The 16,074-nt window shown below is 36.7% G+C and overlaps 2 protein-coding genes across 2 annotated transcripts; one reads left to right on the forward strand and one right to left on the reverse strand.

Moving 5' to 3' along the window:
* Nucleotides 1-1,943: 1,943 nt before the first annotated feature.
* Nucleotides 1,944-13,194, reverse strand: LOC135081220 (uncharacterized). Its single transcript, XM_063975970.1, has 11 exons — nt 12,853-13,194; nt 10,862-11,074; nt 8,707-9,000; nt 8,045-8,190; nt 7,429-7,515; nt 7,274-7,356; nt 6,567-6,762; nt 4,685-4,852; nt 3,742-3,851; nt 2,740-3,658; nt 1,944-2,462 (listed from the first exon to the last, which is right to left on the reverse strand). Exons 1-11 carry the CDS (start codon nt 12,866-12,868, stop codon nt 2,073-2,075), a joined length of 2,622 nt encoding a protein of 873 aa, XP_063832040.1. The 5' UTR covers nt 12,869-13,194; the 3' UTR covers nt 1,944-2,072.
* Nucleotides 13,195-14,281: 1,087 nt separating this feature from the next.
* Nucleotides 14,282-15,315, forward strand: LOC135086370 (leucine-rich repeat-containing protein 57-like). Its single transcript, XM_063981120.1, has one exon. It carries the CDS (start codon nt 14,455-14,457, stop codon nt 15,169-15,171), a length of 717 nt encoding a protein of 238 aa, XP_063837190.1. The 5' UTR covers nt 14,282-14,454; the 3' UTR covers nt 15,172-15,315.
* Nucleotides 15,316-16,074: the final 759 nt, after the last annotated feature.

A 16,074-nucleotide genomic window follows, 5' to 3' on the forward strand; every position in this document is an offset into this window, starting at 1 on the left:
ATCGCGGCACACTGTTCCAGAGGCGTGTAAGGCATGTGGCGGTACACTTTACTGTCAGAATGTTTATCAAACCGCCATAATGCCACTGACTAAGTAAGTATGTAACTAAAAGCTTTTACAACCATGCATTCCGAAAAGCTAGATGCGTCGATATTTGTGATTAATGTAGGTTGGTAGATTTTTTTTTCGAAATAGGCAAAACTATGCACAGTGCATAAAATAATAAATCTAACAGTTTTCTGTGTGGTTTAGGAATTGGTATCTAGTCTTGGAAGTTCCTGGCTAACTACACACAATTTGCTATTACCTATGCAAAAAGTAACTCCAGTAGGATGCGAATACTTTCATGCTTTTATATAGGTTTAATTAGAGCACTTACTCAAGTCAGTGCCTGAGGTACGGGAGAGGTGACATTGACATATTATGACGTGAAAGAACTTCGTGCTGCTACCATGCATGGCTCATCTCATATTAACAAGTTGCAATCCACATGATAGACAAGAGTAGCAGCTCCTCTAGCATTGGCGTATCTAAGGTCTAGCCCCTGACATGCCATGATTATTATCATAGCTCTTATGTTTGTACTATCAACTATCAGGTAATGGATTGGTAACCACTTCCAGTCATATTTAGAGTTAGATGCATGTAAAAGTATTCATACTTCAATTACTTTTTGCATAGGTAATAGCAAATTGTGTGTAGTTAGCCAGGAACTTCCAAGACTAGATACCAATTCCTAAACCACACAGAAAACTGTTAGATTTATTATCTTATGCACTGTGCATAGTTTTGCCTATTTCGAAAAAAAAAATCTATATCCTGAAATGTGTTATAGTTCCAAAATACTGGACTGTCCTGTCGATGACATTGACAGTGGGGCGCCACCGTCAATACCGGATCGCTGGTTCAGATTTTTGCCATGTTGGAAACCATCATGAAGCTAAAGATAAAAATGGAGGGCAAACTTGGAACAAAAACTTGAGTCAAATACCTACTTATATCTATCTCGCTCTCTGTGGCCCTACCTCTCTTTCTAGTGTGAACTGTAGTATTGCTATCTCCTGATTTAAATCTCCTAGTAAATTCTTCGAAATAGCCAATTCCTAACCAAATCATAAGTTAAACAAATAAATAATTAAATATTTGAACTACGATTACCTAGTTGAATTAAAAATCACAAAATTGTCGGCCGTTTAGGTTTAATGTGTTGGGGATTGTAATCAGGGAATTACAATCCCAATTCCTGGGGAATCGGTACCATGTGGCAACATCGGCCCAATCCGGCCCATCATGGCGGTTGTTTACTATTTTGTTTATTATGCAGTTAATTTCGTTTGAGATTGTTTACAGGAAATAATCATTGTTTTATCACAAGAAATGATGCAAAATTTTGTAGTGCGTGGTTGCGGTAGTACGTGGTGTCCTGGAAGTGACATAAGATTCCACGCGTAAGTGTTTATTTCGTGATTTCCGACATTGGATCATTGTAAACATTTTTTACAGTAATTTCTTCTTAACGTTTTACCAGTATTTACACTTATCATTTTTAATGATACCTATGTCAAGAAATAAAGATTTTACATTGAGTTTCATTGAATTTGAGCAAATTTATATTTTTTTTGTTTATTTAGAAAGAGGGAGTCTGCCCACAGAGAGCGAGATAGTGATACATAGTTTGTGCTTCAAGTAGGTATTCGGAGTGTGGCCTCCATTTTTATCTGTAGCTTCATGGAAACCATATAGTTGAACGATGGTAGCGCCCCCCTGTCATTGAGTTTGGTGGGACAGTTCAGCGTGGGTCATCTATACAGAAGGCTGACATGAAATATTAATCCCCGTTAACGCCAATTGGAGCTTATAATGGGGATTAAGATGTACAGTAATTTCTGAAGCAACATGATGGATCTGGAATTGTAGGTAAAATTAAAAATAAAACGATCGGATCCAAATGGAATTATAATATATCACATTCCTCGATCTGTACAACTAAATTAGACTACAGACAAGCGCTTATAATATATATTATTACATTACATGTATATTTAAATAAATTCATATAACGCCGTACAATACTACGAGGCGTTGGAGTCCCACTCTATGAGGTAGGCGGGTTGCGCGCCGGGCGCGAGGCGACGTGCCAGCACGCGGAAAGTCTGCCCGGCTCGGAAGTACGACTGAACGCTGGACTTCAGTGCCGACAACTGGAGAGCATCAACGCTGGTGCTGCCTCCACCGCTCTTGTGCGGGCTCAACTGCAAACTCTTCACGCTACTGTTATTGCTTGCGTTGCTAGTGGTGTTCCGGCGAGCGTTCTCGTAGTAATTCTTCTCCTGCCGCTGTCTCAGTCTTCTGCCGTGGAATTTTGTGTTGTTGTGAGCGGGCGGCGGGGTGACGTCCACGTTCTCGTTCTGCGCCTGGACTGCTTTATTCGCGTCCTCGGGAAGGGGACACGACTTGTTTAACTGTAAACCAAACATAGGAGTATGTTAATTGCTTATCGTAAAGTGCATATCGGCCTAGAATTGTAAATCGCAAGGAGTGTGTTACATAGATATGACACGAAGGTACAGAAAAAAAAACATTTCATTCTAAATTACTGTTTTTTCCTGGAGCCCTAACTAAAAGAAATGAAGGCGGGATGTAATGTTCTTGGTCATCGAACATGTAGAATGCAAATATAGTTTTAGAGACAACTGCTTACTGTAGGATTTTAAAATGGTAAACCATGCATAAACTCACCTGCATTTGCAAATATTTCCTAGGTCTTCGATGTTTTCTGCGTTTCACTTCGCCATTAGGTAATATAACTATGTCCTTTTCACTAAGCTTTCTCTTCAGCGGCCTCACAAGAGGACCCATCAGGGGATTCAGTTGCACAGGCAAAGAAAGTCTTGACTGGAACGGATACTGCTTCCCATTTTGTTTGCTATGCTTATACATATTTAATGAGTTGAACTTCGATGGGTAAGTGTTTTTCATCAAGAAAGGATTATTTTTTCCTTGAAAGTCTTTTAATGGTGGAATAATAGCATCTAAAGTGCCTCTACTGGACGTCTCGTCTCCTGACGACTCTATCTCTATGAAGTTGCTGCTGTAAGCGGGCACACTGTCCATGTGTTGCAGCGACATTATTTTGGAATGTTCAATAATGTTTTTAGTGGACAACTTGGACACCTCCAAGTTCATAGTCGCTATTCTAGTCGAATGCGTGTTGATATTCAAACTGCCGTTATCAGTTTTGTCATCGGTTTTCTCTTCAGGAGTCTCTTTGGGTATTTTGTCTAACTTTACAGAACATGGAACTAATGATGTGTTACACGATGGCACAGAAGGAGTTTCACAGACAGAATTAGCTTTACTGGTCTCTAGCAGAGACGAAGACTCATTAACTTTCGATATGTTTTCTAATTTATCATCTTTGGCATCAGATTTCCTAGTGGAAGAAGTACAGACGGCAGGAGAGCGTTGCTCCTCATTCTCGGAAAGCTTAACAGATTCATAGGAACTTGTGGAGTCATTTTCTGAATTTGAGTTAGAGTTCAAATTTTCATGAAACCGTTTTCCCATCATTAAATTCAACCAGTGGCCATCGACTGGGACAATCATGTGCTGATTTTTATAGGAACTTTTGTATGGGTTACTACTTGACGGTTGTAAACTGCAAAAGAAGAGACTTTGTAAGTATACTGTAGTCTAAGAAAGTAAAAATTAATTTGAATATGAAATAAATCCAACCAATACCTGTCATCTACGATGGATTGCGCTTGCGGTGAGGGTGGCCGTGACAAAAAGCGAAGCCTAGGTGCATATTCTCTAACCATATCATCAGTCAAAGGTTCTCCTTTCTTTATCTGATAAAAAGCAAACAAAAACTGATTAGAATGACAAGAATAAATATTTTGTATAATTTCAAATATTTGCTAAAACAATTTTAATTGTCTATGGTTACTATTAACATGGTATTAAATCAAAGTAGCTGGCAAAATTAACATACAGCATATGTTTTAATAAGCAATTTTATTAACATTCAATGATAGAACGAACGATGATCGAACGTTCTTCAAGCACGATTTAGAATGTGATTTGGAAGAAGATCGCAGACCGCTCCGCAAACATTTCCGCTCAGATTAGCATCTGCACTAACAAATTGCAACTATAGCATCAGTTTCAGTAGGTAATTTAAAACGTGAAAAAGCAGTAGTTATCTTCGATTGCGGTATGCGATCGTCTTCGAACCTAGGTACAATATTTAACCTAGGCGCAGACCACCGATTTTTCGTCGGCCGATAGTTTAGTCGGGCAGTTGATCAGTATGGAGATGTATTGTATGAAAGTGCGCACATTACACCGATTTGGTATCGGCCGATTCTTCACACGAATTAGAATCGGGCCCAACTATCGGCCAACTAAAAGTCGGTGGTATGCGCCTACGCTAGAGACTAGAGCAGTGGTTCTTAACCTTAAAAGTCATGAGGGACCATTTCACCAAATTTCTGTCTTGTCAGGGACCACCTCATAATCGGACAAAACCAGTTTGACTACAAAAATCAGTTAAAAGTGGTTTTGACCAAGGTGTACAAGTGCACTTCGTGGACCACTTGGAATGCTTCCAGGGACCACCACCAGTGGGCCGCGGACCACCGGTTAAGAACCACTGGACTAGAGACTTCGTTGACTGGTATACCTGTTCCAATGCCGACAGCTGCATGGGCGGCGGCGGCGGACGACGCAGGCGCAGCCCCCAGATGGTCGCACGCTTCTTCATCTCCCTTCCGCACTTGAAGCGCTTGCGCGACGATGTAAGCGCGGTCAGTATCTTCTCTCGCCGCTCGTTCACCGGAGTCCGCCACATCTACAGAGTATATTTAGTTGACATACTTTGTATACTGTAAGTATTTGGGGCAAGATAAAAAATATGCTACCATTACGACTGATTTATGTTATACTTGTAAAGTTTTATTTTATTTTGAGTATTTCATTTGCTTCTGTAAATGAGTGGCTCGAGTTGCGAATACAATGAAATTTTAAATGGAAGGCATTATGGTATTATTTTGTGAAGAATAGAAGGGGCGGGGCTAACATGGAAATATAGTTAAGAAATGATTTGTGTGACAAAATTTTGGAAAAGTGTAGTCATTAACTAATCAACTACTTATACTTAATGGTCATTACTAATGACAACGGAACCGAACGAGAATGCGATGTTATCTGAAACGCTTTCAACTAAATCCCGCTTTATATGCCGGTGATTTCATTCCTATAATTAGAGCCTAAAATGATAATTAATAATAAAGACGTATATTTCGCCATCAGACGCCAATGCACATAGACCACAGACAAGATTTAAGTCATACATTTATGACGGGCTGTAGTTACTGCGTTATCAGATAGTAGACAATAATTTCAACAGAAGCATACCTATGCTCATAGCTCATTCTGTATCTAGTGTGCAGCTCCATCCTTTTCGGACAACTGCAGCAGACCGAAGTATATGGGCACATCGGTGTTATAATTTCGTAAGACCAATCTAAACTTGAAGACCTGACGAGTCATTAATTGGGCGCATTGTACGCTGTCAGTTGTAGTAAGTATTCCATTCAGATTCTGTTCCTGAAGGCTGAGGGAGTATGTCTAAAAAGTTTATTACTTTTTCGGGAAACTGCAGCGCGTGCCACTTGTCCATGATATACGGCATGATGACGCGCTGACCAGTAGGCCTAGGATGCGCGATAAGTTATCACGCCATTTTATCAATTTTACCCAAACATTTTGACGTCGATAAAGCATATCACGGCGTGTATCCTAGCCCGGCAAGACGAAGTAATTAGGCGCGTTGTACACTGTCAGTTGTAGTAAGTAGTTCCATTCGGTTTCTTTTTCTGAAAGCTGAGGGAGTGTGTCTAAAAAGTTTCTTACTTTTTCGGGAAGCTGCAGCGCGTGCCAGTTGTCCATGATGTAGGCGTTTGTTAGTCGTATACCTCGAAATCAAAAAATCCTTGTAGCTTTTCACCTATTCGCATTTCACCGTGATAGCGTTTTTTGTTGTAGCGTGTAATATCGGTAGTATATTTTGTTACTAGCATATATTTTTAACAGATTTTTACAACAGTAGCAAATTTTGATGTAGCATGTATTTTATCAATAGCCTATTTACAGTGAAGACAGGCAGGAAAGTAAATCTACTATGAATAGACAATTGTAATTAGCGATCAAAAATTATACTACAAGAATAAAAATCTATTCAGAAATTTTGATATCGCGGCGAAATGCGAATAGGTGAAAAGCTACAAGGATTTTTTGATTTCGAGGTATACGACTAACAAACGGATGTAGGGCATAATGACGCTGTCCAGTAGGTCTAAGATGCGCGCCGTGATAACTTTTATCGACGTCAAAATGTATGGGCAAAATCGATAAAATGGCGTGATAACCGCTTATCGCGGCGCGCATCTTAGGCCTACTGGTCGAAGTAATTCGGCGCATTGTACGCTGTCAAGTTGTAGTAAGTAGTTCCATTCGGTCTCTGTTCCTGGAAGCTGAGGGAGTGTGTCTAAAGAGTTTCTTACTTTTTCGGGAAGCTGCAGCGCGTGCCAGTTATCCATGATGTAGGGCATGATGACGCTGTCCAGATCGAAGTAATTGGGCGCATTGTACGCTGTCAAGTTGTATAGAGCCAGATGCGCCAACTCTAGCCAGCACAGCTCGAGCCGACGAAGGTACTCGGCGCCGCCGTTGCAGTGTGCGCACGCGAATATGTACAACCTGTGGTGGAAATAGAGGTTATTAGGGTGTTTTTTTTCCGTGAGATGTGCGAGGAAAATGAGAGACGGAAGGTGCTCAGTGAAGCGTGCAAGGATGACATTCGACGTGTTCGTACTTTTTTCACATATTTATAAAAATCATCGCTCCACTAAACCTTTTCCACTAGACCCGAACTGAGCGAAGCTAGGTACATGAACTACATAATTATATTGGTATTTGACAAACACATTCCTCACAATGCAACTTAGTGCATCCTTGTTGGATAGGCCTGTCCACTATTCATGTATGCGAAAGCTAAAAGATAGTCCGTGGTTAGGCTACAAGACTAATAAAATACAATAGTGATGAAAGTATTAACAGGTCGTTAAGATATTGATGTAAAATATTATACCTAACATAACAATATTAATTAATTTCATACTTTTACTTATAATTATTGCTCTCTATCAAAGTGTCTTAAGATAAGTATTAATGAGAATAAATTTTCTTTATTGCTTATTTTATTACTTACTTATCGCCCGCATATAACGGATACTGCAAACTGGTCACGCATCTTTGGTGGAACCATCGAGAACATCTGCAGCATAACAGCATCTGGAAATGTTCCAAGTCATATGAATATCGCTGTGTATATTCCCCCAAAGATGAATCTGAGTTGGCAAGTACCTGTGCAAGCCAATCGCTTTTTTCTCCGCAGTAGCAGTTAGTTTCATTTTGGTCCTTTCCCGCATCGGATGCCGTGGATGATGCGGTCTGAAATATAGTCACATATTTAAGGTGTTATGAAATGAAGGTAACAGTTAAACCATTTGAAATGTAGGATACAGTTGGACATCGATGTTCTTTTTCCATTCTGTGAGGGGTCTACATATTAATTCCTGGAATTTACTAAATGCCTAGTTTTGTAAACAAACGATTAAGTTTAAGTTTTCTGGATTGACTGACTGTTGGCCTTTGAAAGGTTGGTGATCAATAAATTTATTTCTTAAGCCTTGCTTTACCAGTCCTGTATCACTTTATTTACCGGGTCCAGCGGACTCAAAAACACCTTTTTCGTCTGTAGCACTCATATGCAGTGGGCTATTTGACAAGTACGACCGCTATTTTATTACATAAAAATTTAAACTTAAAAGTTTAACTTCTCTTCAGGACAAACTCGACCTTTATTGATTGGGTTTTATTGGCGGTCAAGCTGTAAATCCGGGCTACACAGGAGCTGCAGTGGTGAGAAGTTGGGAACGAGAGGTGGGAATAATCCCGTTATTAACTTAAAAGTACGTACATCACAAGGAGGGGTCAGTTCCTGCTGCTGCCTCCGTTGCTGCCCGCCCTTAAATCTAAACAGATCTGATCGCTTCAGAGCCCGATTCTCGGCCGCCGCCACTCTGTACCTTTGGTCTACGCATCTCTTGCAATGCCATGACGCCCCTGGAAGAAATTAACATTTTTAATCATCGAACCAAATAACCAAATAAAATGTACAAAAAAATGAAAAATATTTCAATTAAATAAAGTATTTTTTTAAATGACATTTAGTCGTGAATCAAAACACATACGTGTTTTTTTTTAGCTAATTTACATATACAAAAACATTGTTATTGAAGGATAACATGACTGAAATGCTGAGTAGTTATGGGAAAAGGGACATGCCAGACTGAAACTGTTACGAGACAGATAGATCCAGCTTCTAACTTAGGGGGCTGGGTCATACACACAAACACGTAACATGGAGTGCCCATGTAGAAATATGCAATCTGTTTTCCCCTGCTCTCTACTGAGTATGCCTATGGAATAGACTATTCCCTGTTTTCACCATCAATCCCTAATTTTTAAGTGAGGGCTCACTTGGTAACACATACAACAGGAATTTTGTTTTCATATGGGTCACTTAAAACTTAGGGATGATGGTGAAAACGGGCATAACAATACCAATTAGTTACTTACCACTGATCCACGACTCCACAGGCGGCGAGTGGCACTTCGCGTGGTATCCCCTGCCGCACATATCGCAAGCGATGATCGCGTTGGTGGCAGGGCTGGCCGCGGGGCCCTCGCGCCTCTTGCAAACCACGCACATAATACGCCCGTCGTCCGCCGGAGGAGCACTCAGCAGCTTGAGAGTAGCCACCGATGCCCACGCGTGGGTACCATCTCCGAAATTGACTAAACATCGCGCCACCCCCGAACCAACTTCACACGAATCGTTGTCGTTGCTTGTGCTCAATTCCACAATTGTGCCTGTATTGATAAACGGTTACGGTAAAAATTAAAAATGCAGCATTCTAAAATAAACTACTAGAAATGCACCTACGTTTTTTTATGACAGTTACACTTGGTTTATTACATGACATCATTGACAATTCTGGTGGTGTGTTTTGTGTGGTAACTTGATCACTAAATAAAGTAGGAATGGTCTTTAAAATTTACTAATTTTATTTTACCTTATGCCATAATTCCTCTATTAGTGATGCTTAGCATAACTTATTTACATTAATGTCATACCTAATAAGTACTGAAAATGAGTCAACAGAGCCATTATAATGTCATTAAATATTGCTTTATAATTACTGCATGTTCTAAGCAACAAGAATAACATGACTCAAAAATGTTACAGGCATAACCTATATTAGGGTGATTGCTACAGTTATTGGCCCTTTAAGAGCGTTGTGTAAGTTAACTTGTGTAAAATGTAACAAAAACTCGACTTTTGTTTACTTTTTATATTTTATTATGAGAAAACAATATTGCTGCTATTTAAGCTAATACCTATTTGGTGTTATACGATAAGAATTACAATAATAATTTTAAAAATAACAGAGATCACATTAAATTTAGCTATTGGCCCCAAAAACACAGTAATTGGCTCCTAGAAGTACATTTATTAGCCACCGAAAAAAACCCATAAAAATCACTGAAACTTCACACTTTGTAAACCTAACTCATTTTGTCTTTCCTTAAGATTAGCTAAGAATTCGTCATCAGTATCACTCTTATCGATTTCTTCATCTATCTCATCATCGTCAGTACATTCAGTAACATTGTAACAATTGTGACAAAGATAACTGTCTCCTTCTTCTTCAGTAATATGCTGTTGCACAAGATTTATGAAAGACACGGTGACATTCAGAGCATACTAAAAGTCTATTTTTTATGAGCTTTTTGCAAATATTACAGATTTGATTGGATACAGATACATTATTCTTACTTTTTTTATTTTAGCAGTTTTCTTTTCTTCAGCTTTCAGTTTTCTGTCCTCTCTTTTTTATTCTCTTTCAATTTTCCGTTCCCTTTTTTCTTTCTCGAGGATTTCTTTTTCTTAAGCTTTTTCTTCCAGAATCCTCTGATATTTTGGCCTGATATGTGAAACGGTAATCGCGATATATTTCTCTTCCCTTTTCGAGTTGGCTCTGGGGGAATCCGTAGAAAGTCTTCCACAAATCAATAAAAATAGTTATTGGCCGTGCATAAGTGTCAGTAATTGGCCCCCCGGCTAATTACTGATCCTAATAGGTTAGGACGTTAGTATTTTAATAGCAAATATTAAAGGGTTAAATTAACTTAATCTTGAATAAAAATACAATAAAAGTAAAATTTAATTATTGGCCACCCATGGCCAATAACTGAAATAAATTGAAACGTGGTATAGTTATTGGCCGGTATAATTTTAAAGTTATTTTATTCCAAAACAAAGTAACTTAATCTATTTACATAAGCTACCATTTATCTCTTTACAAAAAAAAACAGTAAAATTACTATAACAAGCAAAAACAATTAAATTACGAACAATATTCATAAATATTTACCTTAAAATTTTGACAAGCATGCGGCTACTCGGACGACTCGTTGTCGAAAGAAAGCTTCTGCTGTTTAGAGTGCCATCTGTTCTTACTCTGACATACTACATTGGACAGCGTATTGCTCAGAGAAAGTATTTGTGTCTCTTTTTCACTCTTAATAACGTACATATGCTTGTTTATTTTTATTTTAGCCAAGGTGGCCAATAGCTATGTACAGGCCAATTACTATAGCAATCACCCTATATTGATTGAATTACTCATGAAATAGATTAAAAACAATAACAAGTAAGACCTATACATACCTAAATAGTAGCGGCCATCCTTGTTGGGGACAAGGACATCAACTCCGCAGTGGAATGGGTTGGCATTGTTCTTTTCCGTGTTGGTAGTAGAGTCTGGCATCGCATCCTGTGTTTCTTCTTCTTTTTTCTCATTCTTTTTACTTGCGCATGGTGTAATTGTCTTGTCAAGGTCGCTCAGGAGTGCATCGATCAGTGACAATTGTGTGGTGACCTCTTTGAGAAAGAAAAACGAGTTATGAATGAAATTGTATGAAAAACATTTAATCTAGAAGTAAGTTTAATGATATAATGATAGTTTCTGTTTTATCAACTGATTTTTATGCAAGATAATCATGGTGTAGATTCAGTAATATCAGTTTACAGGTTATGTTTATAGCAATTAAAATTTAACAATATTTGAGCATCTTGATCACACTAATACAATGCAATTTGTTCATAAGGTTTGATAAACATATTTACATTGACATTATCTTTAACTTAAAATACTTACATGTAATTTGTTTTCCCATCCAAAGAAGCAGATATAAAAACAATAATAATTAATAATTTGTTGGTGATGCTGTGTGAAATTACAATAGTGGAGACTATAGTCTTTTTCACGTAAGATGATCCGTATGACACTTCAAGGTTATCCATTTTACGCATACTACATATGCAGAATATTTTTAAAAAAATATTTGTATTTTATTAGCAACATAATAAAAAAAAATTAACTACTTGTCTTGAAATATATAGTAAAATCTGAGTCTATTGGTTATATTTTAATTAAATACGATGTAAACATATTTTTTATTTAATGTACGCAATGTGTGAAACGGAATAGATTTAGTGCTGGGGTATTTCTTGTATAATAAAATCGATTATTTCCGCGGTTCATTAATCGATTGCAGTGAATACTTAGTTATTAAAAACATCACAAAAATCAACTATATTTTTCGATTATTGACTTTAATAAACGCATTGAAAATAAATTAATAGTTTTTAATTTATAGAAACAGAACCAGTACTTTTTAGGAATCGTTTTTTTGAACACGAACCATGAAATTTGAATATTATCAATAAAAAATTGTTACAATTATATTTGTAATTAAAAAAAACATGTTTTTTGTTAAATAACACCTATACAAAATATTTCTCTAAAAGTAGGTTTTACTAACTCTTCGAAAAAAATCGATAGATAAATCGCTATGGTTTAGTTATGTGACATCTCTAAATCTTTCAAACTCGAAACGTCATACGGATCATCTTAGGTGAAAAAGACTATAGTGGAGAATATTGATATACTTTTGCTTCTTACTTCAAACTTTTACTAATCCATATGATTCATGGTCATTCATAAATGTGATACTAACTAGTATTATTAATATAACTTCTATCTTACAAAGCAAGTACCATTGGCAAGTACTAACAGTCTGGATATTTTGAAGAATTCACAGAATGCTCTGGCTCAATGTTCTCTCAGAAACTCTGACCCAACATGTCACACAACTTGAGATTTTAGGAAATATACCAAAGAGAATACAATTAAACCAGTGGCTTACAATTAAACCTTCTATGAATATAAATTATTGTGAAATCCTCTTTTCCTCCAGGTCCAACACTGTTTGTTAGCTGTGGAACTTATCTACTTAAAAATAATAATGTCATTTTGTCAAGTGACATGAAACCCCGCCGCCCTCAAGTAAAACCAATGGTGAGAAGAATGTTTTTCATCTAAATTAGAGGAATGTAATGTAGCCATTGGCATGTTGACGAATCAATTAGGTTCAGCTTTCCAAAATTCTTTCTCGTTTATTAATTGCTCATTTATCATTTGTCAATCATGGCGTATTGAAAACCATTGTAATTATTTATGTAGAATAGTAAATAACTGTGTATCTATTGAAATAGGACACGTTGAGTAGAGTACCTCAATGTTAGGCGATCACTCCGAATCTAACGAAAAGGTATCCATGTTCAATACAATAAAAATATAAAATAATAATGCTTACCTGCGTTGATGTCCATTTCAATGAAGGGATTCTAACTCATAAACATGATATAAAAATCATAACTAGCACTCCTAGCCTAAATAATGCTGAAGAACAAACATGAAGAGCATTGGCGCTATTGCGGCCATTATAGTAGTCAAACGTTTCACAGTTTTCCCGCGGTACAAAATAACAAGTTAAGATTTCTAAGTTGTGTCTTCATAAATAGAACAATATTAATAACCAGTTCACTTCTTCACTTTACTTTAATAAAAATTTACCAAAAATGATAGGAAAACATTTAAAATTAAAAAATAACCCATAATTCTCGATCAGCCTTTCAACTCAATTTTACATTGCTATGTTCCATTACACGAACAATAACCAAAAATGACGATAGTTCTGTCTCTTTTTAAAATTGTGTTACAAAGAGAGACAGATGCATTTACATAGTAATGAGAATAAAATCACTTGAAACGGAGCGTTTCTAAATGTTGCCATGACTATTGAGAGATATTATTTAAATTGGAGAATGGTTTCAATTAACACTTTAAAACGATCAAATTATTAAAAATTGCCCGCGGCTTCACTCGCGTGAAATTTAATTTGTCACAGATCGTCATAAATTATAGCCTATATGTTATTCTGGGTTATAAAAAATAATACTGTAAAGTTTCGTCAAAATCCGTTCAGTAGTTTTTGCGTGAAAGAGTAACAAATATCCAGACATCCTGACATCCAGACATCCAAACTTTCGCATTTATAATATTAGTAGGAAGTAGGATGTTAGCATCAAAAGGGGTGCAGGATGAAGAAAGTGAAGTTTTTGGTGTCTTCATGAACATATGCCTCCTCCAATGATTTCCATGTTAGCGTAGCGGCCTGCGGCCTTCTTAACATCAGATCAATTAATAAAATATTCACACTACATTTATTTGCACGTAAAGATCTTTTAATAACCTAGTTGAGGTATTGCCAATTTTTAGAGGGCATTAGGCTATAGGTCTCGGGAGGTCCCTGGATGCGGGCAGCGCTGGATCGGTCGTTGTGGAAATCCATGGTGTGGTTGGAAGCCTCTGTCCAGCAGTGGACCTCATTTGGCTGATATGAACGTACGAATGAGATTCAATTTATCTGGTGCCTTCAGTGGTGGTGGTCAACGAGCGGCGAGCCATATGCGCGGCGTCGTCGCCTATTCATAACCGAGTTAACGTACAGGCGCTGCTGATTCGTTTACGTTAGGTTGATGCTATGGTTTGATGCCTAGTTGACGGCGAATTGGAAGACGATACGGTTACGATTCCTTTTCGAGCTTGTAAGTGTGCTATGACCTTAAGGTCACATTGTCCTTGGGCACGTGCTCTGTGCTTGGGCACTTGGGGCATATTTGCACGACACTAAGCTGCAATTTTTTACAATGGCAACTTGCGTCGATGTCAGTGTCATCTGCGACAATCTGCGTCAGTGTCAATCTGTCAAAAAATATTGTTTAATTTTGGAAAATAATAAAAAAATATACATAATTAATTGAATAAATAGTAACCAGAACCTACTTAGAAGTGGAGTTAATAAAAGTACGCATATACTTAAACGGACATGCTGTAGTGCATTTAACAAGCAACAATGGGTAATGCAGGCTTGAAACAACACTATGAAACTGCTTCTAAAACAGGTGTTTTACAAATATCTGACCACAAACTCAAAGACATTCCACCAGAAGTTATAAGTCTAAGTGAGAAACTCAGAAATCTAGATCTATCTAAGAATAGACTGTCTTCTTTGCCAGAGGAATTAAGCAAGTTTAAACTATTGAAGCAACTGAATTTGGAAAGCAACAAATTAGAAATGGTACCAGATTATGTTGCCAATCTGCAAAAGTTGGAGCTGTTAAACGTCTCTAATAATTCCATCCAATCATTGCCACATACATTCTGTAAATTATGCAATTTGAAACAAATTTATTTGAATAACAATAAATTCAAACGGTTTCCAGTGCAATTGCTGGGTATTTCTAATTTAGAGGTAGTGGACCTCTCTCACAATAAAATCACTGAAGTACCAACGGGCATGTCAAACTTCTTTGCAGCAGAGTTAAATTTAAGTCAAAATGAGATTTCCGCATTAAGTGAAGATTTACATCTAGCTCCAAGATTGAAAATATTAAGATTAGAAGAAAACTGCTTGAGTCTTGAGGCTATAAACCCAAGTTTGCTTAGAGATTCAAAAATACACACAATGAATTTGGATGGTAACTTATTTGAAGTGAAGCAGTTGGCTTCTGTTGAAGGATACAATGAATACACTGAAAGATACACCGCTATGAAGAAAAAAATGTTTTGATGTTTGAATGTATTTATCACATCTTAACTTTATACCAAATATCACTAGTTACTTTAAACTATAATATTTTTATATAAACATGTACACACCACAATTATGTTAATTTATTTTCACTTTATTGAATTTATTGCTTTTTACTATTACTCACCCTAGCTAGACTGAAATTATGTAAATATATGTTATCTATAATTTGAAGAAATATTAATTTATACAATAATAATATTAGAATATTAAAAATAACTATGCTCAAATGTTATGGCAATCACCAGTATAAGTACAAGCAACAGTCTGTGTCATTAAATATCTAATTCTTGTATTTAATAATTTTAAATTCTTACCCATAATACAAGACCTATGTTTTTTATGGAATAAATAGCAAATATTTTTTAGATGGTTAATTAAATAACATCTTAGATTTAACCACAAAGTTACTTGTACTCCCATACATTCCTAAACTATTTGTACACACATGGTTGATTAAAAATGTGATAATAATTCCTTGATTGAAATTCTAATTTTTTCTGTTCTGTGTTTATAATCAAATTGCATTTTGATTGAGGCAAAATAAGTGTGTTTACTGTGAATTTTTTAATCTGTCTAAAATGTTAATAAGTACATACATGATAATTTCCTTTCATTCTTAATCAATTCCGGCTTTTGTATGTGGGTAAATAAATTATTAAAATAAAAAATTGTCTCTCAATTCAATAAGCGTGTTCTCAAACTTGTTTCCATTATACGAACATAGACGGCGCGCGGCACATAATTTCTATAAAGGCCGACCAAGTACGAGTTTTAGTATTTGTTTTTATACTTAGCGGCAATAGAAATAGGTAATATCATCTGTGAAAAGTGAAAATTTCAACTGTCTAGCTATCACGGTTCATGCGATACAGCTTGGTT

Source organism: Ostrinia nubilalis, chromosome 2 (genome assembly GCF_963855985.1).
Source record: "Ostrinia nubilalis chromosome 2, ilOstNubi1.1, whole genome shotgun sequence".
Classification (NCBI taxonomy): domain Eukaryota; kingdom Metazoa; phylum Arthropoda; class Insecta; order Lepidoptera; family Crambidae; genus Ostrinia; species Ostrinia nubilalis.

Coding starts and splice junctions, on each gene's coding strand:
- LOC135081220 (XM_063975970.1), bottom strand. Junction 9,001..10,861: donor GGATGGCCGCTACTATTTAG/GTATGTATAGGT, acceptor TTATCAATACAG/GCACAATTGTGGAATTGAGC. Junction 8,191..8,706: donor TGTGGAGTCGTGGATCAGTG/GTAAGTAACTAA, acceptor AATTTCTTCCAG/GGGCGTCATGGCATTGCAAG.
- LOC135086370 (XM_063981120.1), top strand. CDS start 14,455: ATGGGTAATGCAGGCTTGAAACAACACTATGAAACTGCTTCTAAAACA.